This window comes from Molothrus aeneus, chromosome 3, assembly GCF_037042795.1.
Source record: "Molothrus aeneus isolate 106 chromosome 3, BPBGC_Maene_1.0, whole genome shotgun sequence".
Classification (NCBI taxonomy): Eukaryota; Metazoa; Chordata; class Aves; order Passeriformes; family Icteridae; genus Molothrus; species Molothrus aeneus.
The window spans coordinates 35015063-35038336 of record NC_089648.1 but is presented as its reverse complement, the minus strand read 5'-3'; the positions used below and the strand labels follow the sequence as shown (position 1 = coordinate 35038336).

The window sequence follows — 23274 nt, the reverse complement described above, 5'->3', positions numbered from 1 at the left end:
ATTTAACTGGACAATGCTCCAAGGTTGAGAAAATTGAATATTCCAGCTCCAAACAACTCACTGAATGTAGGCAAATCACAATTGTCCAGCTTAGAATACTTTCTCGTAAAAACACCAATAGGCTTCTTCAGCTGTTACAATGCACACCTGCAAAAGTTTCTCATTAAGCTCCTGTGGGAGTTTTTTTTTTTTTTACTTAATTAACAAAGAAAATTACACTTCTGCTGTAATTTCTTCTCAGAACTGTCTGGACTGTGTCTGCCTTCAGAACATGAATGATGTACCTGGTTCAGAAATTTTTAGTCAAAATAAAGTCTAAAGGCAGCAAAGCATAAAAACAAATCGCAAGAAGATTCTATAAGAATTCTTCATCCTATGCACGGATGTTCAGCTGTGACCACAACACTGTTCCACAGAAACAACAGAATTTACAAGAACATCTATGCACCCTTTACATTCCCCTGGCTAGGCCTGTGACAGAGCTTGTGTGAGTACAGCTTGAAGGCAGAATGAGGATGGGGTGAGGAAGTGCAAGTGAGGCCTGAGTATTGTGTGCAGCTTGGAGGATTCTTGCCTTTGTTTTTGAATTGTGAAGGGGATGGAAGGAAGTTTTTTGTGAAATTAGAAATCTGTCAGTAGAGGGATGACATGGTGCAATGATTCCCCAAATGTGTCATTTCCTTGGTTTGATGGATTAATGTAGGAGCATTTTCCCCTTAAGCAATCTTAAATAACTTTCAACAGAGAATTTGGTTTCAGAAATTACATTTTGTTAAGTTAAATTATAGAGGACTACCACCACGCTATTTAAAATACAAGTTAATAACAAATTTGATGTAGTGTAAGAGTCTGATTTCTAGCCTAACTGAATTACAGATTCCCTAGTCAGAGAAGATTTGCAAAGACTAGTTGTAAGAGTGGAGTTTGTGAAACATTTAAATAAATAAAAAAAATTGGAATAAGACTCTTTTAGCATTGCTCAGAGCAGCAAATATATCCATGGCAGCTTTAAGTTGCTTATTTTCCAGGCAACCTAACATGTGAGCAATTTTATTCTATCCTATGTAACTTAGACTAAAGCATAAACAAAATCATGTTTAAAATGAAATGATTTCTTGGGGTTTTTAGTTCACCATTCAAGTTGAAAACAAAAAAAATACCAGGAAAATAGACCAAAATATCACACTAAATGAAACGTGAAGCTTTGAAGGTCAGATGTGCTAGGATCTCCTGCAACATGAAATATCTGCTTGATATGGATATTAAAAAGTAAACCTATCATTTGCTACCTGATATAATATAGGAAAAGTTAATTTCTTCTTTTAAACAAAAACTTGGCAAGCAGGTAAGGACTAACAATGAAGTCAGTGATTCCATGGCAAGAGATGATAAAATGGCTGTTCCAAGATGGCTCTGTACACAGTGGGGGAACTCCTTTACAGCATCTTAAATTCAAATAGCAGGAATTGAATTGAAGTTCCAGACACCAAATAATGACAAAGATTGAAGAGTACTCACAAAGGCTTCTTGTTTAAGATTGCACCCTCTGAGATTTGTCCCCTTGCAGCTCAAGCTGCAGTGCAAAGCCTCCCTTGAATAGAGGGAATGTTAATCATTCCAAACAGCAGTAGTTTGGCACTGGCTTTGTGCTATCAATAAATGGTGCAATGAAGTGCTATCAGTATCAATCATCATCACCACCAGGGAAGAGTCCAAACTTACCTTCACATTCCCCTCTCCTGTTCATTTGGTAGCCACTATCACAATATTCACATCTGTATGAGCCAAGAGTGTTTATACAAAAGCCTTCTCCACAAGTGTGAGGTCTTGAACATTCATCAAAATCTGCAGATGACAAAGAGAAGTTCAGAGAAGTTACTTCACCATCAAAGTATCGAATGCTTGCATCTCCTCAAAATTCTGCTTTAACTAAACACAAAGTAGTAAGTTTGGATTTTTGAAGCTGTTTGCAAGCCACCTCACTGCTTGTGATCAGAGAGACAGTGAGTTTGAGAAACAGCCAGCATATAGAAGGTGGCCTGGGAGCATCCCTATGGCTGCAAACACAATGTGTGTTGCTGCATCTATGCAGTGCCCAAGCCAGCACTATCCTAAAGCAGACCACAGCCCCTTCAGGCTGTTTGTGTTGCTTTGTGAAGTCTGTGGCTGTTTGCTGCTGTATTTAAAAATATGTTTTGTTTCAGCTTCTACTCATTGAAAGTGTTCAATATTTGTATTTATAAAGCAGGTGTTTTTACTTATTGGTAGTTTTCCTAAACAATAATATACTGAATAAATTCTTGTTTTTCAACAAACATTCTGAAAAGGAGTATCAGCTAAACAGGTGCTTTGCTCACCACAACACCTGGTGAGAGACAGTGAAATATACTTCCAGACATCAGTCCAGTACCACTGATATTGAGGAAAAAACAGTTGAAAAGGGGACTTTAGGAGGGTTTAGCTACCTTCTTGAATAATTTTGATACTTTTATTTTCTATAAAGGGAACTAGTTATTACCAACGCAGTCAGTTCCATCTTCACTGGCCATGAATCCAGCTTGGCAAATACATAGGAAACTTCCTTCTGTATTTTCACAGCGTCCAAGGGAACAGAGATGTGGTGCCTGATCACACTCATTAATATCTGTAAAAGAAATGAAAACAGAAGACTACAGAATAATGTATATAGCTGTGATTCTTTTTTGTGCATTCTGTGCAATGCATTTGAAAAGACTGATCTTGTAATTATTTTAACTATTGGAAAAGGTATATATGTTTTCTCTCAGAGATGAAAAAAAGATGCATTAAATAGTTTTGGTTGGAGAAAAATGCTCTTATTGGCTTACACTGTAAGAATATCGCATTGGCCTGAAGAACGTGACATGATTACAGTTCAAATCACTACACTGTGTGCAACACGAGCACAAGCTGCAAGCATGGAATGTTAATAAAATTTGGATGAAATAAAGGGATTCTAAGTTGCCATTTGGCTGTGTTGCATAATTTATTTTTCAATACTGTAGTTGCACCTGACAGCATGTGTTACAGCGTGAAGCTGCTGAGCTTTGATGGCATGAACATTTTATAGCATATAATCTGTAGATACAATACACCCTTTCTGATCCAAGTTACAGAGGAACCAGTGTAGTCTGAATGAAGAAAAGATACCAATACAGCTGCTTCAAAATCTGAAACGGTTCATGTAGGACTCCTTTGTGCTCTGCCTTATGTTCATCAGAGAATAATCATCATCTAGAATTTACTAGCTTAAAAGGGGATGGAGACCTTACTTTGCAGATCTCTCACTGTGCTTCTGGGTTGTTTATGATATACTTTCTCTTCTCAGTAGCAGGCTGGAAGGAATGACCTAACAAAATGCCTGGACTTAGTCTGCCTGCAGAGCTGGTAGCTGGGTAAACCACTGTGAGAAACAGGCACAAATTCATTCTTTTTCCAAACACAAGTGTATTTCTTCCTAGTAGTCTGACTTTTAGGTACCTAATATACAGCTGAGAGGAGATGGTCTGCCTATTTCTTTTTCTCTCACATCACAATCGGAGACGTTTTCACTCCTTTTCATTAAATTCACACTAATCTTAGAGCAGCTAAAAGGCTGTATTAGAGACTACCTCACAAATTTTATTTGGCATAGGAAAAAAAATCCTTGTAGTCTGAAAGTATTCAACAGAGGAAAGAACGTCTGACTGCTCTGGAGAGATTTCCCCTAACCAGATTCTACCAGATTGCAAGCATTTCATAGCATGGTTATATCAGATTTTTGAAAGCATCATTTCATACCAATGCACTTTGTCTGCTGATCATTCAGTTTGTACCCCTTGTAGCAGATGCAAGTGTATCCCACAGGCAAATTAACACAGTGTCCTGCTCCACAGATATCAGGATTAACTGTACATTCGTTGATTTCTAAGCAAACAAAGAGAAATTTAATGTTAAACTTACATTGTTCAGTAAGTGCACAATATTCTGTAATCCAAGTAGAAAGCTCAGGCATGAAAACAACTGTAAATCAAGTTTGCAACTCCTGAATTTCTCTAATGGATACCTTATCTGGAAGAATCTAGAAACCATCTGCGCTTCTCCTAGTGACAATCTTATGTCCCATCCAAGATCTATAAATCAGTACATAAAATTTAAAGTAAAATGAAGTTAAAATAAAAATGTATATATGGCTCAACCTTTGCATTGCACATTAAGAAAATAACTGCAGTGAGTTTCTGATTACAGTGGGTATCCTGATTTATAGAATACTTATCTACTAATGGCTTGTATGTATTTTGTAAGATAAGGAGATTCAGATATGGGCAGCATTGAATGCTAAATCCTTACAGTAGTTTTAGAAATTCCTGAAGTATATGAGTTACTACAGAAAATACTAATGACTGTCTTCAGTTGCAACAAACTAAGGTTATACTGCAGTATGGAATTGTAATTCCCAAAAAAGAAGAACTTAACTGTAAAGAAGAATTGTTTATCTAGACTTTAGAAGCAGGTCACATTTAAATTTACCAAAATTTTAAAGTACAGAAATAAGGCACTCAAAAACTTCTCAGCTTAAATTGCAGTCAATTTTTAAAATCCTGTTTAGGATTTTGTCCTACAAATCTTACAGCACTTTTACTTTATTATCTCTGAACAACATTTTGATTTATAGCACACAGCAATTTCTAGTTCTACTAATTTTCCTGAGGAAATAAAAAACAGAACATGGAAAATTATCATTTTCTTTTTACTAACTGATGCGAGCTCCCAGCAAGGTAACTTTCTCTCCTTGTAAAGAAGCTGGGAGCTGGCTGGTAGAAGGGGCACAGTCACAGAAGAGCTGACTTCCAAGTTCTACTGTGACGATCACAACTATTTGAACCTTTGTATGGGATTGATAAACTGTAATTATAGCAAACTGAAGGCAGCAGTTTGCTATAATTACTGTAAGCAGAATGCTTACAGACAGACAGAATACTTTCTCTACTCTTACAGTACATTCCGGAGGATTTAACTGCAGACAGAATCCTACAAACAACTGGGTGATTTAGACCCTGCGTGCATTTCATGAACTCAACAATCCATTCCTGCATGAAGGAAAGCCATTTTGAAGAGTTCATTTTTTAATAAAGTATGTGAAATTTCTCCCTCTGAATGGAAACCAGGAAACCTCTTTGTAGGCCTAAATATCTCTACAATATACAAGAATGCATCTTACAGTATTTACCAGGATATTGCAAACACTTCAAAGCACCTGTGTTCATTTTAACCAATGTGAATTGCTCTCATGTATACAAATATGGTACGTTCACCTTTTGGCTTCTAAATGTATGGCAAAAGAAATTTTGATGTCTTTTTGACACAGCTGTCATTTAGACAAACTTCAGCTATGGCAGGTGCATTACTTGCATTTCTGTTATTTTCACTTCTTGACACATAGATGTAGATGAGGCAACTCTAATACTTTAAAAAAGGATGAAGCACAAACATCAAAAGAACATTTCAAAACAGATCTTATAGTAATGTCTCACCTGCTTTTTGTAGAACATTCTGATCTACATCCCTTGAACTCTACACCCCTCATTGAGCATTATCATGTATACTTCATGAAAACACATGCAGACTGTCTAACAACCTGACTTGTATTCAAGAAGTATTTAGTTCTGGACTTGCCTTGCAGATCTGCAAAGAAAGTCCAGAAACGAATCTGAGGTGAATTATTAATTTTATCTTCTGTCCTTTACTTGTGGACTCAAAAATGGCAGGTACATCCTGGAGGACCTGTCCTGGCTTTCATGATAGTAGAAAGCCTCATTGTTGTGCTGTTCTGCACTTTCTCCAGAATATTCCTTCTGTTCTACAACCATGTTCTCTTCACTATGGTAACTCAGCAACAGCACAGAACAACAGTGTCAGAAACTCAGCAATTTCTTAATTTATTGCAGTTCTAAAAGAGAAGTACAATACCTGTAACTTGAGTAGGTGCAATAACTTGACTTGCACTGGAAGTAGAGACTTCAGGAGCAACTTCAACAGGCAAAGGAGGGGATGTTTTCTCAATCACTACTGTGTGACATGGAATGGAAATCAATCACATCCAAAAAACCCACCTTAAAGCATTCGAAAACCACAACCCTTATAGAATTCACACATGAATAAGCTAAGCACTATGGAGATTTTTGTTAATTCTGCTTTAACCTACAGTAGAAAAAAACCCATGTAATTGAGGTTTTCATCTTTCTATTGCTTGTGAAAAAATGCCACTGAGTTGCTAAAGAAAGCAAACACAGTTACAAAACTTTTGCAGCAAAAGTTATGCATAAATCTGCAAAGAGCCACCTAAGCACAGTTTCCTCTGGAAAGGAGTACAAGGCTTCACCTCTGCTGACAGTAAAATTCTCACGCACATAATCCAGGATACCACTTCTTCTTAAAATATGTCTTTATCTCCTAAACAAGTCACTAAACCAATGCAAACCTCTCAATTCCTCCTACTTCTGCTTCCATGATTTTTTTTGACCATGGAGAAATTGCTTTCGAAGCTCCAATCATTTTTTCATTAACTTCTGCTAGAATTGCTACTTTCCCATTCTTTAAGAACTGTAAGCACTCTTTAATACAGAAAGAAAAGATAAAATAAGTTACCTGGAAACTGTGGATGCAGGTTAATTGTTGAAATTCCAGGAGAAAGCTGAGGCTGCCCAGGCTCTAGATAAGGCTGCTTTTCTTGATCAATAGAAGCTAATTCCTAGAATGATAAAAAAATATAACATTCTGGAAACATTCTCTTAATTCATAGCTACCCACAAACTCCTGGCTTGAGACACTGCTAACATTCTCACATGAGTGGCTTTTGATAGTAGATCATTAATCACCACCAATTTAAAACTGAATGAACATGGAATGCTATGTTTATACAATAGAATAAAATTTAACTGATTTTACTTGAAGCAGCCATTTCCTAGAGCTTCTAATTGTATCTTTGGCTTTATCCCTCCATAATTCTCCCATTCTCTGGTCTTTAATTGCTTACAAATAGCATTTGAATGTAGTTCAGCATCACACAAAAGTATACAATCACATCTAGGTGTCTGACAACTGTGAAAGGTTCCTTCTTAGCTACTGAACCGATCATCTTATTTTCACAGAAATGTTATATGCTTGTATGTCTGTAAGAAAATTAAATGGAGCACAGCTGCAATTATTCACAACAAATCCCATTATCTCCAGCACAGAAAATCTGAAACCTCCAGAATGGGGGACTTCACAAAGATACACACTTACTCTTCTCCAATGAACACAGGACACTCTATACAATGAAATTAACTTAGGCACTAATACCAGCCTCATAAGCAGGTCTCACAAGTGCTTCTCAAAGCTTCATAGCGGTTCTCTCTGATTTGTTTCCTCTAGCTGTTAGTATCTGTGTCTTTTCTTCATACTCTCTGCATTTTTCAGTATCCTCTTTAAAACAGTCTCCAGAAGGGGACAGAGCAATATGTACCAGACCCTCCAGCAAATGTCTCTAAGAGAGGTTAAAGTAAAGTAATCTCTTTCCGGTACCTCACTACCTGCCTGTTGTTGTACATTATAAACAACACGAGCTCTTTTTGCCTCTGGGTTTGAGCAGTAACTCCACAGTGACTTGTTTGTACATCATAAATTCTAAATCCTTTCAGTTATCTGTATTCCATCTCATGCATGGTCTGCATTCTAATTTCTACATAAATTACATCATGTTTTACCTGATCAGGAGCTGCAGTTGCCACTAAAATCAGAAAGAAAAAAAGAGAATTAATCAGTTTTCACAAAACATTTTATTACATATTTTGTCACATTTGGAAGTGGTTGTTGCCATCACACAAAAAATTCAGGCTCAAACCTCATTCCAAACTAGTGGAAACATGAGATGATGTTTCTGAAGCAAGTGTAAAAAACTAACCTGAAAAACAGAATAAGATTCTACACACCATCTAATGTTTATTTACTCAGTATTCAGCTCCCTTGTAGATTTCTCAATTGTTTACCTGTTTCCTCAGAAACAATTTGACAAGCACACAGGTTATTAACTCACTGATGAAACCTTTACAATACCTTCCAAGGGATATCAACATCTGTAAACACTTTAAAGGTAAATTAACGTCATAATGATATATATTTTGCCACTAACAAATTTGCAAGGATTTATTGCAAAAAAAAAAAAAATTTAAATCTGTCTTTTCTTTAGACAAGTAAGAGTAGTTTGGGGTTTTCTGCTCCGCAAATATGACTTTTTTCTGGGAAGGAGTGGTAGAAATTTCATATAAATTCTTATTTTCCATTGCAGCTTTACTTTTTAGAATTCATAAATATATATATATATAAAATAAGTTTTTTAAGTCTTACAAAAAGACTTAAAAAATATGTACTATTTCTGATCATACAAATGATTGAGATTAAAGCAGTCTCGCTCTCTCTCCATGGTCTCAGCATCTGGCAGGACCTACCCACAGCCTGTGAGGAGTAAATCCCGTGATGCCACACTCTGGGCACCACGGAATGCTCTGCTGTGGGGAGCGGCGCCTCTCGGCCCTGCACTGTCCGCAGCTGCCACGCAAAGAAACAAACCATGGAAGACACATGCACAGAAACAGAGAAAGACTAAATTCCCCCACTCTCACCTTCTTGTACAGCCATCTCAGTCTCACTTTTCTGTGAGAAGGTCAGTGCCTCCACTGGCTCTTCCTTTGCTGGGAGAGGTGGAGGAGAAGTACCTTTAGCAACAGGTTGAGTAATCGGGGTCTTGCCAATGGCAGGTGGCTGTACTCTAACTGCAGGGTGATGATATAGCTTGTTTCTGTGAGGGCCAGAAACCGTATAACCCATTCCACCAGGGCAGATTTCCTTAAAAGCAGCTAGATTTGGGATGGGAAAATATTCCTTTTAGGAGTCTAAAAGTGCAATATGTTGACATAGTGGAAAATATAATGACTACCACTAAAAAATTTCATCTCATATTGTATATACATATTTACAAAAAACTTCTTAAAGAGAAGCTATGCATAGCATGCTAATACGATTGAGCATTCTCCCAAAAGCATGTTCTGGCTGTTTTTCCCAGGAGGTTTCCACTCCAGTTTACCATTTTTCTTTAGTTATGCTTATCTGTCAATATAGCAAGATTTCTTAAAATTAATCCCCTTCAAACAGTATATCCTTTCTGTGTAATAATTTAAATGTGCAAGTAGTTTTTATCATCTATATTGCATAATGAATGGAGATCACTACTGCTATCATTTTCTTTTTTTTAGAAATCAAAGGGAAAAAGCTCACCAGCCCTGTACTATAGGAGCAGAACACTACCAACCAGTATCAACACTGATCCACAGGATCCCACCTGACTACATCAGAGGCCTCATAACAGTCCAGATCCAAATTCCACTGAATTGAAAAAGGCTGGCTAAAAACAAGATGGGGATCATAAGAAGCCAAACTACTACTGGAAGAGAGGGGAAATAACCTTATTTATAAAGCTGCTACAGAAAAAGTTAATTAAAGTCAAGCTCTATCTCTACAGGTGCTCTATATGAGCATCATGTTTTGCAGTTCTACTGGAAGAGTAAAATGAGAAAGAAATGCCAGTCAGTCTTCCTCCCCATCAAAGAGAATAGTTATAATCCTGTCAGGGTCAGGAAACCTTTAGGAGTCTTGAGGGAGCAGTGCTTCATTGTCCTTATTGCTCTAGGTAAAGCCATGTTGGGATGAAACAAAAAAGATTTAGTCTCCTGTGTGGGAATTCTTATGGCAGCCTGAGGGATCTGCCAAGTGGGGCATTGGTACGTTCACAAATGCTATTTTGAACACATCAGGGTTTTAACATGAATTAGTATCTAAAATAAAAGCACAAAGTAGCTAAAAGCTCTCCAGAGATGAGTTAAACTATACATTAATCAGTATGCATTAACTGCACAATGTGTTCTGATAGTGTCTTAGTAATAGAAAATATGAAGGGTGAAACTAATTAAATTGAGTGGATTCAGAATAAGGAAATACTTTTTGCTGGGACATCTAATATCAAAACTTGCCATAATACCCAACTGAGGGTGGGAATTCTGGTCAAAAGAGTAAGACAGAAAATTTGATGTCTGTCCTTTCAGATGCATACTTAGGACATAGGAAATCTTGCTTCAGGTCATATTCTCTCAAATGAAAAATAGAAATGTGAGCCTTATTCTACTACAGCTCTGATAAGATCTCTCAACACTTGAGCATACAAATCTGGCCTCTCAGTGTCTCTTTAGGAGACTATTTACTTTGTACGAATATTTTAGAAGCTTTTTATTTCAGTCGCTTTTATACTAACATGGGATGCTGCAGTAAATACATTACCCCCTTCTGGAGGATCTCACTTTCACACATTTTTCATAGAAAACTCTGAAACATTATCAATTTAACCTGTTACAGAAAGGAACATGTTTTTAAATCATGCATGTAGTCATTAAATGGGAAAAGCTCATCAGAATTTTCTAAGACATTACTAAAATTTTTTTCATTGAGAAAAAAATCACTAAAAGAACCAATTCCATATGATACTCAATATATTTTTTGTGAATATATAGCAGTCATATAAGGATGTATTCTGTGCTCCACTATACACACTATTGGGCATAAAGCCTCATGCAATATTCTCACAGATGTGAAACACCTGCATTTAAATTGCAAGTCATCTCATAAGAATAGATTTTTTTCTCCATTAAAAAGCCATAGAAATATTATGTATCCAAAAGTGAACTGGATTTTAAATCCTGATCAATGATCTAGTGACCCAATGGTCATGCAGGAAACAGTGGCTTTAAAAATCTATTGAAATGCTCAAAACTGTTGGTCACTTTCATTTCTGTAAGTCAAACTTCAGAAAGTAAGGAATCTGCTCATCATATCTCATAATATCTCTGATAGTAGCTCTGGATTTCCCAAAGCTAGCTGGTTTGAAAATGTAAATCTTTACAAATACTTCAGAGAAACACATGACCTGTATCATGACAGTGACATCTGCAGCAGCAGCTTCAAATAAGCACAGTGGATTGTCGCTACAAATACCTGGGCTAAAATACTCAAGAGACTGGACATCATGTATATTACAACAAGCAATGATGCTTCTAAAACAGATGCTTCTAATTTGATATTACATTTGGGAAAAAAGGTAATATTAAATTGATTTTGATTGAAGACTCGATGGGCATTTCAGTTTTAAGCAACATCAGTGAATAAAAAGTACTTGAAAACAGTGATTGGTATGTGGCATCTTAATCTATAACCTGCCAAAGTGAGAGTGGTGACCAAACAGACTGATGTTTTTGAACTCCTTATATATTTAAATAACAGCAGAGCTCCAAGGGAACACTGATAATACAAGAGAGCTTTATGTATCAAGTAAGGAATAGCACATTCCTCAAAATGGATGGTAAAGATGTGAAGGAAGATGAGAAAGCCGAGACATTACCTTGCATATCCTACTAAGTGTAATACAAACTACATCCCATGTTGCTCTGTAACTGAATTCTCAAAAGCTGCCATCATTTCACCACAGCCTTTAACAACTGAAGAGTATTAACTACATTTTGGGTTACTTTTCCTCTATCTAAAGTATATACTCTGGTGGTTGTTTTGGTTTTTGTAGAAGCGTGCATAACAAATTAGGGGGCAGGGGCCAAGAGGTTGTATTTTTAGTGGGAAGTGCTTACCTGTTCCTGGGAGTGGACACTTCTCACAGTGTGGGCCCCAGGCTTTGCCAACACTGCAACAGCAAAGCTGCTTGCTGAGCTGAACAGAAAGAGGATGCATGCATTGCTTTCCTGCACTAACAAACCGGTAGCAGGGTCCTTTCTCTTCAGCAACTACAGGGTTATCAGCTGCAATGAAAGTGGAAGAGAGGATGGTACTGTTCACATGAAAAGCAAAACAGAGAAACACCACTAGATTTCCAAAACCACTTAAACAGATTAATATTCTGTCAGCAGAAGTTTTATTTCAAACACCTATCTCAGATGAGAATCACAACATTAAAAATGCTTATTTTGCATCAAACGCTCCGAATTCCAGCTTACTTTAGATCAACGATAAGAAGTATTTGAAAGAAAAACAACAACAACAAGTAAATTCAAAACCAGCAGTTGCCAAGCTGCCACAATAAAGAGTGAGAATTGTCACTCTCACTTGCACACAGCTGCTGAAGATCAGGCACTGCCACTACACAGTTGTGTCAAGCTGTAAAGCCAAAGGAATGTCCACCTATAAGCAGGCTGTGTCAATAAGTCTGCAAAAGCTTTAAGTAGCATATATGAGGTTTTTTTCATAAAAGAGACAATTACACATCAACATTTTGTTATGCTTAGTTTTAATATGGAAGAGCCAGAGGCCACAAACTGTGATTAGTATAAGGTAACAGAAAGCTAAGGTCCATCCAGCTTTCTAATTTATGCATCCACATTAACATAAAATTAACACTTCTGGGTAACACGTTCACATAAATCAAAAAATACAGACATTTGATTTTCAACATGACATGCGGAAGCAAAACCAAAACCCAACAACCAACTCCTTTCTTCTGGTGTTCAACTACAAAGCAGTATGAAGTTCTTCAAACTGCTGAGAAGCTCTCTCAGCAATGGAGTGTTATTAACTAGTAGCATAAGATAGTTAAGGTAGGAAAAAAAAAAGAAAGAACTCACCTATGACTTGAGACTATATTTTATAAATGTGAAGATAGCTCAGAGAAAAAACTTAGGATTATAGCTATTTTTCACTTGTACATATTCTTCACAAAAAAAGTGAAAAAATTAGCTGTTCTTTACATTGTTTTTTCTTCTAGCAGAGGTCATTGACTGTAACCAAAGTAAAAGCTAACTAACAGAGGGAAATATTTGCATTCAGGTCATTCACAACTTTTTCTTTCTCCTAATTATCTCTTCATTTTTAATTCTTCTTAATAAAAAGGAAAATGTGCCAAAGACCATCCTGGGCTAAATCTTTATTAATGGAAACAACTGAGATCAAAGCTGCAGAGGTGGAAAAGGGGAGAGCAGGACACAAAGATGATTTTGGCTGAAACTAGCAGAGAGGGGAGTGAAAAAATAAAGTGGAAACTCCAGGCTACTGAAAAATATACATGGGAGCTGGAGATGGCCTTGAAGATTTGGCGACAAGAAAATCAGGAAAAGATAGAAAGGATCCTGGGCAGCCACTGGTAGAGACCAAGGTTTCCAGGACAAAGAAACAGAAAAGAGGCAGGAGCACTGAGACTGAGTAAATAAAGCAAATAAACTGAGAACATGAGTTGGGGACAGAAAAAGAAAGCTGACAGATGAGAATAATTGGGCCCAGTCAAATAAATCTTCATCTGAAATGTAACTAAGTATCTAATTTGGTACTTTGATTAGCAGTATTACTTACGAATGCATCTTGAGAGGGTAGGATCTGGCACAAATCCCACTTTGCAGGTACATCTGTAGCTGCCCATGGTATTCAAGCACTCACCATTAGGGCATACTCCCTGTAACTGACACTCATTGATATCTGTGGGAAAATTGAAAAAAATCAGATGCTGAAACATGTACTAATATTTTTCTTTCTTCAGAAGTTCTTTTTTAAATATATGAAGGATAACTTACAAGTTAACACTCTAATCAACACTTTTCCCCATACTGACATGTGATTTATAACCCTTCAAAACACTGCTGAGAACATAACAGAAACAGTTATATTTATACATCATTCTTAAGTACTCTGAATTAGAAAAACAAATACACTTTGACCGGCTTATCGACCCTTCTTCTCCTGACTAGATGATTGCTTGCACAGCTCAACACAGCTCACAAGAACATTCAAAGAGATAAGATTTCACCAATCTAGTATATTTTATAAAGGGTAGAACACTGCTTGCCACATTTAATACAGTTTTTATTAGTATTTATATTTAAGAGTGCTCAGTGGTTCATTATGCTGAAAGAAACACAATGCAAAAATATCTGTAGCCCAAAGGAACTTGATGGCAAGAACATGCTTCAGGGAGCACAGAACACACCTGGCATGGAAAGCATTGCAGCTGTGGCAACAGCAACACAACTTCTTAAGAATTATGTCGAACCTGAGCCAGCAGTGCCCTGGCAGCCAGGAGGGCCAGCCCTGTCCTCGGGAGCATCAGGCACAGCATCACCAGCCAGGCAAGGGAGGGCATTGTCCTGCTCTGCTCTGAGCTGGGGCAGCCTCACCTCGAGCGCTGGGGGCAGTTTTGGGTGACACAGTGTAAAAAAGACATTGAACTGTTAGAGAATGTCCAAAGGAGGGCAGAAAAGATGGTGAAGAGCCTTGAGGAGTAGTTGTATGAGGAGCAGCTGAGGTCACTTGGTCTGTTCAGCCTGGAGGAGACTGAGGGCAGACCTCAGTGCAGTTACAGCTTCCTTGTGAGGGGAACAGGAGGGGCAGGCACTGATCTCTGCTCTGTGGTGACCAGTGACAGGACCCAAGGGAATGGACTGAAGCTGTGTCGGGGATAAGTTGTTAAGTTGGATATTTGGAAGATTCTTCACCCAGAGGGTGGTTTGGCACTGGAACAGGTTCCCCAGGGAAGTGGTCACAGCACCAGCTTTTCAGAATTCAAGAAGTGTCTGAAGAACACTCTTGGGCACCTGGTGTGATTCCTGGGGATGCTGCTGTGCAGGGCAGGAGCTTGACTCTATGATCCTTGTGGCTCCCTTCCAACTCTATGTGTTCTGTAATTCTGTGAACTGCTTTAATAAAGTTTGCTGTTACTAGGCCACCTGTGCAAGTGTTGCTTTCAGGGTCTGACTGAATAATCCTCCCATTCCCCAAGCATTCGGCCTCAGGTCTATATCACACTCATGGCTGCATTTGTAGTTTACTTACTCTTAAAACAGGACCTGTCTAATAATCATCTGGATACCATCTGGAACCATAAGTCAGCCAAACTAGGTTTTTATTTCAGGAGACAGCAACAACATAGTTTGCACTGATAATCCAAATGTCAAAACAGTAACAAAATTTTTAAAAATCCTCTAATTCATAATTATCTGTGTCATAAATGGCGATCTCTTCTTTCAAAAAAAACTGAGAGAGTAGATTGAAATAGACCTACCTTAAAATATTTACATCTATTATTTTTCCATCAGACTTTTACTCTCTATCCTCAAGGCTAGGAAAAAACACCTACCCTGCTGGGTAAACAAACTTCATGTGGAAGTCAGAAATTCCAGCAAGTTCTTTAAAAATAAGATATTAGTGATAATTTATCTAAAATATATAATATTTATTATATTTCCTTTTAGCTTTTATAATACCAACCTCATTATATTTGACCTCATTGTATGTTGCTTTGTAATTCAACACCATCACTCAGGGTAAGAGGTTGAATATACAAAATGTAACAGATGTGCCAAAGTTTGCATTTGGAAACCTACAGAAAGATTCTTTCTTCTTCATTTTTCTCCATAAGTCTGGCTACCTGTCCCATGACACAAGAGTGTATAGTACAGCAGACTGTGGCAGTTGCCATATCAGGCACATTTTTTTCCCAAATACTGTGTTGAGCTTATCCCTCAGCTTTTCCAGTGCTCTACCCAATATAATATCTTGACACCACCTGGATAAACTTCACTTCTATGCACTTAGCTACATGTGACAAGGAGTAATAATTTATATCCTAGGACTATGGATGAAATGTGATGGAAACCACATGAATTACAAAGGATCAGCTCTGCCTCAAAGGAATTTTCAAGTTAAATTCCCAGACTATATGGCTTTCTGACCTCAGAGGGAGTGGACTATTTAAAGAGGAGAATGCTATAAGAAAAGAGCAGAAAAAACAGCTGAAATATTTTTGTACAGTAGTCTACTTTTTGTCCTGTCCAATGTTTAAGCAGGATGACATCCCATATAAGAAAAGGAGGATCTTATTTGAGGATTGCATTAATACAGAATATTTATCAACCTAGACATTTTCAGATGTACTTGAATTTCATGAAGTTTCTTCATCTGACTAGGTTCTTTCTTTTACCCTGAAATCTCAAAATATGATCGAAGGCATCTACACAGTCCCAACTGATCCCAGAAGAAAGATTATCACTATTATTATCACTACCTTTATAATTTGTGATTATTAAAGAAATTAACTTAAATCTTAACAGTTAGCAAACTAAAGATATTATTGAAACATCCCTAAATAGAAACACAGTGATGCTGCTGTAAAGTTGTTGGGAGGAAAGGACATATTACTAATGTGCTATTTTCCAAAATTAGGCTCAACTAGGACCGGATGGAACAAAATATTCTGAAATATCTAGAAGCTATTACAAAGAAAATACTGGAACACTCAAGAACCTTCTATTGAATTTTCTCTCTGTTTGCAATTTGGGTTGTCAGATCAGTCTTCAAATGCTAAACCACAAAATTATTCTACTTGCTTTGATAAAGCATTTTCTCTGATGTCAGAAATAAGCGAGAGGAAGAGATAGTATCCTTTACTCTGAGTACAGGAAAAATGTCATTATCTAGGTTCATTTCAAAATGAAAATCCTCAACACAATTACAAAATACATAAATTACACATACACTTATGAACAAAAACCACATACAGATTTTGGAGGAAGAGGAAAAACACAGGAGAAATTGATACACATAATGAAAATAATTTCGCTACTTCCTACATTGTAATACCCAGACAATTTCAAACAACTTTCTCCCTTTCCAAATTCTCATGATATGTTTTTCTTTACAGGAAAACTAACATATATGACTGGGGGAAAATGGAAGCTGTCTGCCAAGGAACATACATAATGTATCACTGTTTTGATGACTTTTTCTGGAATTAGAATTAGCATAAATGCTTTATCTCATGAAAACAGAATTTAAGTTTTACATCAGTAAGGAAGACAGCTTATTTTAAATAATGACAATTTGACTTAGTCTTTTTACTGAAAATAAGAACTGTAAAATCTAAGTCTCTTTGTTAACTGTTAAAATACATTGCTGTTCACATATATGTTAACATGAAATGGACGGCACTTTTTCTATCTAGGAGAATAATTCTACCCTTCTACATGTTTTTAAGCAAGGTAAGTAATTACATGGCTTAACATAAGTGCATTTGTATTTTGAATGTTAAAAATGATTAATGATGCATTCTTCACTTATTAGATAATATAATTTACTCATATATATCCACCTTCCTTTTAAGGAATGTTTAAAAAATCTATATAGGGATAAACTTTATTATTTGAATATTAGAAGTATAAATGTTTCAAGGCATTATTTCCTGGAGTAGCTAATTTGTGGATACATGGGATCTTCCTATAATTCATGAATACACAGTCATCCTTCTTTCCAAATGATTCAGCTATTCTGCAGGAAACATTCACAGATGCTGTCATTATGGCCTCAGCATTCAATCTCTTTACAGATGAACTGTTCTTGTATGTCTCGTACTAAAAACATAATTCTGCTATTGCTATTTAATGTGGACACTGCTACATTTAAGTACCAGCTTATATATATGTAAATATCAACTAAAATTTCTTCTAAGTTACTGATACAGATATTCCTTTTGCTAAATTTGTACAATTTTTAAAGTTAACTTCATCGTGCATGTGCCAGTGTCTCAGCATAACTTAATTATAGTGCATTTTAATGCCTCTTTTCCCGGTCATGTCTACTCAATGAGCTCATAGAATAACTGAGCTGATGCTCTACGCTGAATTACACAAGCTTGTCTAGGGATTCCACAGAAACAAGCCAGAAGCTGATGATAAAAAAAAAAACAAAACCTCAAATTTTCAAAAGAAACATACATACACATAGGAATAGTGTTGATTTAACACCTTGAGCTGAAAAAAAAAATCCTCTTGGATTTACTATCCTTTTCAAACTGTGGTAAAAGGCCACCTATCCAAAATGTTTCCTACCACCTGTTGGCCTGCCCAGCTGTGCAAATTGCATTGGAATCAACTTGTTCAAGCAGCTTGAAAGGAAATCTGATTCAATATTAGCAGACTTTTTTTTTTAGCCCTCTATTTCTTATATATGGACATTAAAAATATTTCAATTTTACATTAGCATAGGAATAAGAATTCATGTGCTCCATTGTAAAAACTAGAGAAAAATGTCTGAATAATGTCTTGTGCAGAAGTACAAACTCAAATTACTCCTCAAACATGATGGCATGCTTGAGGAGTAATTTGATCAAATGCCTCCATCTACACAGAGGAACTACTAAGGGGCTAGGTAGTAGTACTATAAAACTACACATATAACTTTCCAAAGACCAACTCAATATAGACTTTCAGTTTTTGAGAAAAAGAGAGCAAGAGAGCAATTCAGTTCCATTGGTAAAAAGCCTCTGTTCCAGTGATACAAAAAAAAGAGAATTTAAACCAGGAGATATTTCACACAGCATCTCACATAGCTCCATAAAGAACTCTCTCAGTAAGCACTGTCATTTATAATTTATACAGAACTGGTAAATAAATAATTGATTTTTTAACAGTTGGCGTTTGATAACATGAATGACTTGACCCTTTCTCAAAGGTAATAAATGGGTATAGCCCCAGAGGCATAAAAGAAGCATTGTCAATTCTGCACTGACTGACAGCCTGACTCTTTGCTGTTACCCTTTAGTATTATCCATGCCAAATATGTGGAACTGGTCCTTGGCACACTGTGTCCCTGGATTTAGTAGTCCATGCCCATGAAAGTCTGACTCATCCTTACAATCAGTTGAGATGGCAGTGGAAGCCAGATGCCATCCCAGCGGCCCTGTTGGTGACTGCTCTCACAAGGTCACCCAAATACACAGAAGCTTTGTCACAACCAAGGTCTTAACAGTGATGCTGCAGCACTGTACACTGTACACAGCACTGTACACACACAGCTGAGGCTGCTGTGGCTCAGCTCCTCCTATATCCTTTTCTAAGCATAGCTTGATATACAGTAAGGTCAGCCACCATGCTCTCCAGAGCCACCACCATGCTCCCAGCTTCAAATAACCCAGACATTGTAACCAAACTGCTGCTAATCTGCCCCACTAAGGAGAATTTAAAACAGGCTCTCAACAACAACAACAGTTGGTGTTTGATACCTTCCCACACATTTTTATAGGTCTTCTGGGTGTTAGGTCAGCCTGCTCTCAGAAAATGCAATGTGTTAATACTCACTGCCACTGAATTTCCTGGTGAAAAAAAGCAAGCTATAACAGCCATTTTCTAACTGCATGCCTGCCTGCTTATGTGGAGAGTACAACTATGAACACAGTACTATCTTCGTGAATTAAAAAAAAAAACCAAGAAGAAAAAAAAAGCCTCAGAACCAACCAAGCAAAGCAGGAAGGTGGGAACAATATAAGATGGTGTTCATTTAAACAAGTAAGCACACGGTAACATTGAACTTGTTATAAACCATGATAATTATATAGCTTTAGTAAGTTCAAAAAGAGATTCACCTTCAAAGAACTTTACATCCATTATTAGAAGATAAAAGATGGAAATGAATGGATAAGCCAGATAAGAAAACAAAATTTTACTTTGATCATGTCTTTCCTGCTTGCTTTCTATGAATGTTCATAAAGAAATTTTATTTGGATTTTTGTCCAGTGTAAGGCAATCAAGGTTTCATACTAGAAATACCCCAAGGCACTTTACGAATCTTGGTCCACATATATTTAAAACAATCAGATGAAGAACTGCTTTTACTCATGACCACATATAGACATTTGCATGGGCTGAGTATCACAATACTAAACTAAATTTCGTTCAGTCTAAGTGCAGACAATAGTTAACATCACCTATTTTCTTCTAATAACTGTGATTTAGAGAAGGACTAAATACTCCAGAAGAAATAAAAACTTGCAGGAAACTTCTGAAAAACAACCTGACCCTTATCTGTTACTTTTCTCTAAGCAGTTCTTGCTTGCCTAAAGACCAAAACCCCCAGTGATTTTTCAACATCTCCACCTGTATTTCCTCAAGTATGGATGTACTTGTTCAGCTCTCTTACATACACTGCACACTGGAGAATTGCGGTGACCAAAAAAGAAATGCATCAATCAAAACTTCAAATTCTGTCCTAAGGCACTTAAATTTCAGTGACAAATATTTTCACACCTAATGAAAGGTTTCCCTCTCGCTGATGTAGAGGTATTTACGTACAGAAAAGTACAATGTAGTAGAATCTCTTTCTCAACTGAATGACAATGCACAGAACTCTCTGCTGGAGGGGAAGATATGCTGCAGAGGGTCTTAACTTCCAATATTCTGCTTGCATTCTCCAATTCTACACTGGCTTTTAAATTAGATTAAAACAGTGTTTGTGACTGCACTAGCTGCTGTCCAACAGTACTTTGGTTCTTTACTGGAAACCTACAAGCAACTACAAGCACATTTCCTTGAGCAATGTTATACCTAATTCAATCACATCCAGGAAGTGAATCATTTCAGCTTTATTCCAGGATTAATGACATTTAACGCAGCCTGAGTAACCTTTATCCAAGAATAACAAACCATGCTAAGTGTAAACATCCAATCCTAGGAAAAATTCCTGTGCCTGCTTAAAATGAGATCTGTACCTGTCACTTAGTGTTGAAAGAATATGCTTTGCTTGGTTACTGTAAAGCATGCCGGGTAATTTACTACACCATAAAGCTCCTTTAATTTCCCCTTTTACTGAAATAGCAAGCAAATATGGAAATGCCCCACAACCTGCTTCTGTTGTACACATTAACAGGCCAACACAACCTGAAGGTGATGGCTGCTACAGCCAAGCAAAGTGGTGCAGAAGGACTGATGATCAGCAGAGAGCTGCTCTGCTACAGAGCACCCTACAAAAGCTGATGGCTGGAGTATCAGCTCTGCAGCGTTTCCCTTTGGCAGCTTCCTAAGGCAATTTAGGAAGAGAAGTTCGCTGTGTTTTGGCTGTGTTAACCATTACAACACAGCTTCTCAGACCACCCAGGCCCAGCTGGCCTAATGCAGAAATGCTGAGGTGGTGTAAAGCTGTCTTCTCTGCCTCCAGACTAGTAAGTCATTTGGACACACGGAGCAAGGCCACTGCCCACCCTTTTCGGATAGTGAGCAATGCCCATATTTGGTCACAGAATGCAGGAATTTGAAACATTCCTATAAAATTAAATTCATTCTTTCATCTCCAGGCTTAGCACATTGAATTTATGTGTATCAAAATCATTGCTGCTTGGAAACTTTAACCACATTTAAGTACTATCTTAAAATTCTACAACCAAACATACACGTTTATTATTGTGTTCTACAATCTTCTAATATTACATTATTTAAATCTATCTATTCATTTTAAAGAAAACATTTTTACTCAAGAAAAGCAGTCTGTGAATTAAAAAAGGTCAGGGGTTACTGCAAGACTTTTGAACAATGTAAATGCAAAAAAATTAGCCTTTTTTGAAAGAAACCACTGCTACTATTGATGTAAATAATGCAGTCAAATTTCTTTTCAGGAGAACTGACAGCTTGGAAATTATAGGTTCCACTATCAAAATGGGACCGGGGTTTGATTTTATTACTATTTAATGCTGGAGTAACTAAAAAAGGCATTTAAAATTTTCATAAACAAGGCTGAAGAATCTTAAGTGATTTAGTAAAAATTAAAAAAATAAACCCTCTTCTGAAACAATGTACCTCACTTGGATCATTGAGTTTGATATATTACTAATTTGGTAGGTAATTTTTTTATTATATTAATTAATATGACTCAAAAAACAATGAACAAGTCCAATTTTCAGTCACATTACATGCACTAGAAGAAAGCAACATATAATTTCACAATTTTTAATACAACACATAACAAGGCATGAAAAACTAAATACGCAACTGCTTTCAGCTAAGACAGTCACGATATGCAGAAGGTTCTTATAAAAATTGGACCAAGAATAGGAATGTCTAGAAGCAGGGATTTCTAGCCAGACCACCACAGCCCTGGTAACTACACTGAACTATTCAGAATAAACTTGTGGCTAGAGATCCACTGCAGCCCATCTCATCCCCCCCCACCCTGTCCCAAGTGGCTGGTGCTGGAGGCCACAAGCAATCTTAGTTGCTGACTACAGGCCTAAGCACTGTGGAGAGAGAAATTTCTGAAGGGGGACTTCTACAGTTAGCTCTGAAAACCCACCTTGATGCTTATCAAAAACTGACTGACTTTGTTTAAATTACTAAGTAACAAAACCAAGTGGAAAATATTTGTCCCCTTCTGATGCAAAGAGAACAACTTGCCTTTCAATAAGTACCATGCACCCTTAAAACATTCTGCTGCATTTAAACAAAGAAAGCTGTCTAGATCAATTATATACTAATTAGAATTTGCCAAACTATTTAGGCAACTTCTTAATTAAAAATGACCTAGTGGTCAGTCATTAAATGTTATTTAGTAATACCTGCCTAGATAGATGTTTTCATGCTGTAAGTGCTTTAATACGCATAATAAATCATGCTGTAAATTTAGACTGGAACATATAATTTATGTCAATTGTGAAAATTTGATACATTCTGTTAAGTTAAATCCTAGGCTTCACTGCGAGTGCCATCTGACTGATTGACCTCCAAATTGACTCAATATGCAGGCATCAGTTTTTATTCTCCTTATGAAATATCAATTACAATCAATTACCTATTAACACCTCAGAAAATACTGTTCAAATTGTTTCTGCTATAGCTACATTAACCACTATTAATATCACATAAGAAAAAATACAATATCCAGATTTTACTGCCTCCTTTATAGTTGATTGTTTCAATAATAACTTGATTAGCAAGAATGAGAGGTAAAAGAAACAAAAAACAAGGCTTTGTTGTTAAATAAACTATTGCAATGTTTTTTTAAAATCAGAGAAAAACCAGTTGCTTATTCTAAGAACTGACCCACTGATTTCTGTGAGCTAGCAGTATAGCAGCAGAAGAAATCAGCCCAACTCATTTTGTGCTTTTGCGTGGAATTTACCAGAACGCCAGTTTGCAGAGCCACACTTCTCAAACACATAATCAGTGTCCAAACAGCAACCCAGCCCAGTTTCTGGAGATATATTTATTTCTCACTATGATCATTACAAAAGAACTTCTTTGAAAGATGATTGTTGACTTAGTGAGTAACATTAAACAGCATTTCTTATTAATGAAGCTATTTTATTACTTAAAAGGAGTTAAATAAATATATAATATGCAGAGAAAACAAATTTCTTACTGTATTTTAGGGACAAACGTAGGAGGG

General features: G+C 36.8%; 1 protein-coding gene across 6 annotated transcripts in view; it reads right to left on the bottom strand.

The window, feature by feature from the left end:
* Nucleotides 1–23274, bottom strand: part of LTBP1 (latent transforming growth factor beta binding protein 1) — a 188097-nt gene that overhangs the window by 57365 nt on the left and 107458 nt on the right. For 2 of the 6 annotated variants that reach the window (XM_066546655.1, XM_066546651.1), the window contains 9 exons: nt 13432–13554; nt 11724–11891; nt 8661–8894; nt 7746–7768; nt 6646–6748; nt 5968–6066; nt 3799–3924; nt 2519–2644; nt 1723–1845 (listed from right to left, as the gene is read on the bottom strand). In XM_066546655.1, coding sequence (XP_066402752.1) covers nt 1723–1845; nt 2519–2644; nt 3799–3924; nt 5968–6066; nt 6646–6748; nt 7746–7768; nt 8661–8894; nt 11724–11891; nt 13432–13554 — 1125 coding nt within the window. The remainder of the gene's footprint in view (nt 1–1722; nt 1846–2518; nt 2645–3798; nt 3925–5967; nt 6067–6645; nt 6749–7745; nt 7769–8660; nt 8895–11723; nt 11892–13431; nt 13555–23274) is intronic. The other 4 variants (XM_066546650.1, XM_066546653.1, XM_066546652.1 and 1 more) reach the window with 3 other exon arrangements.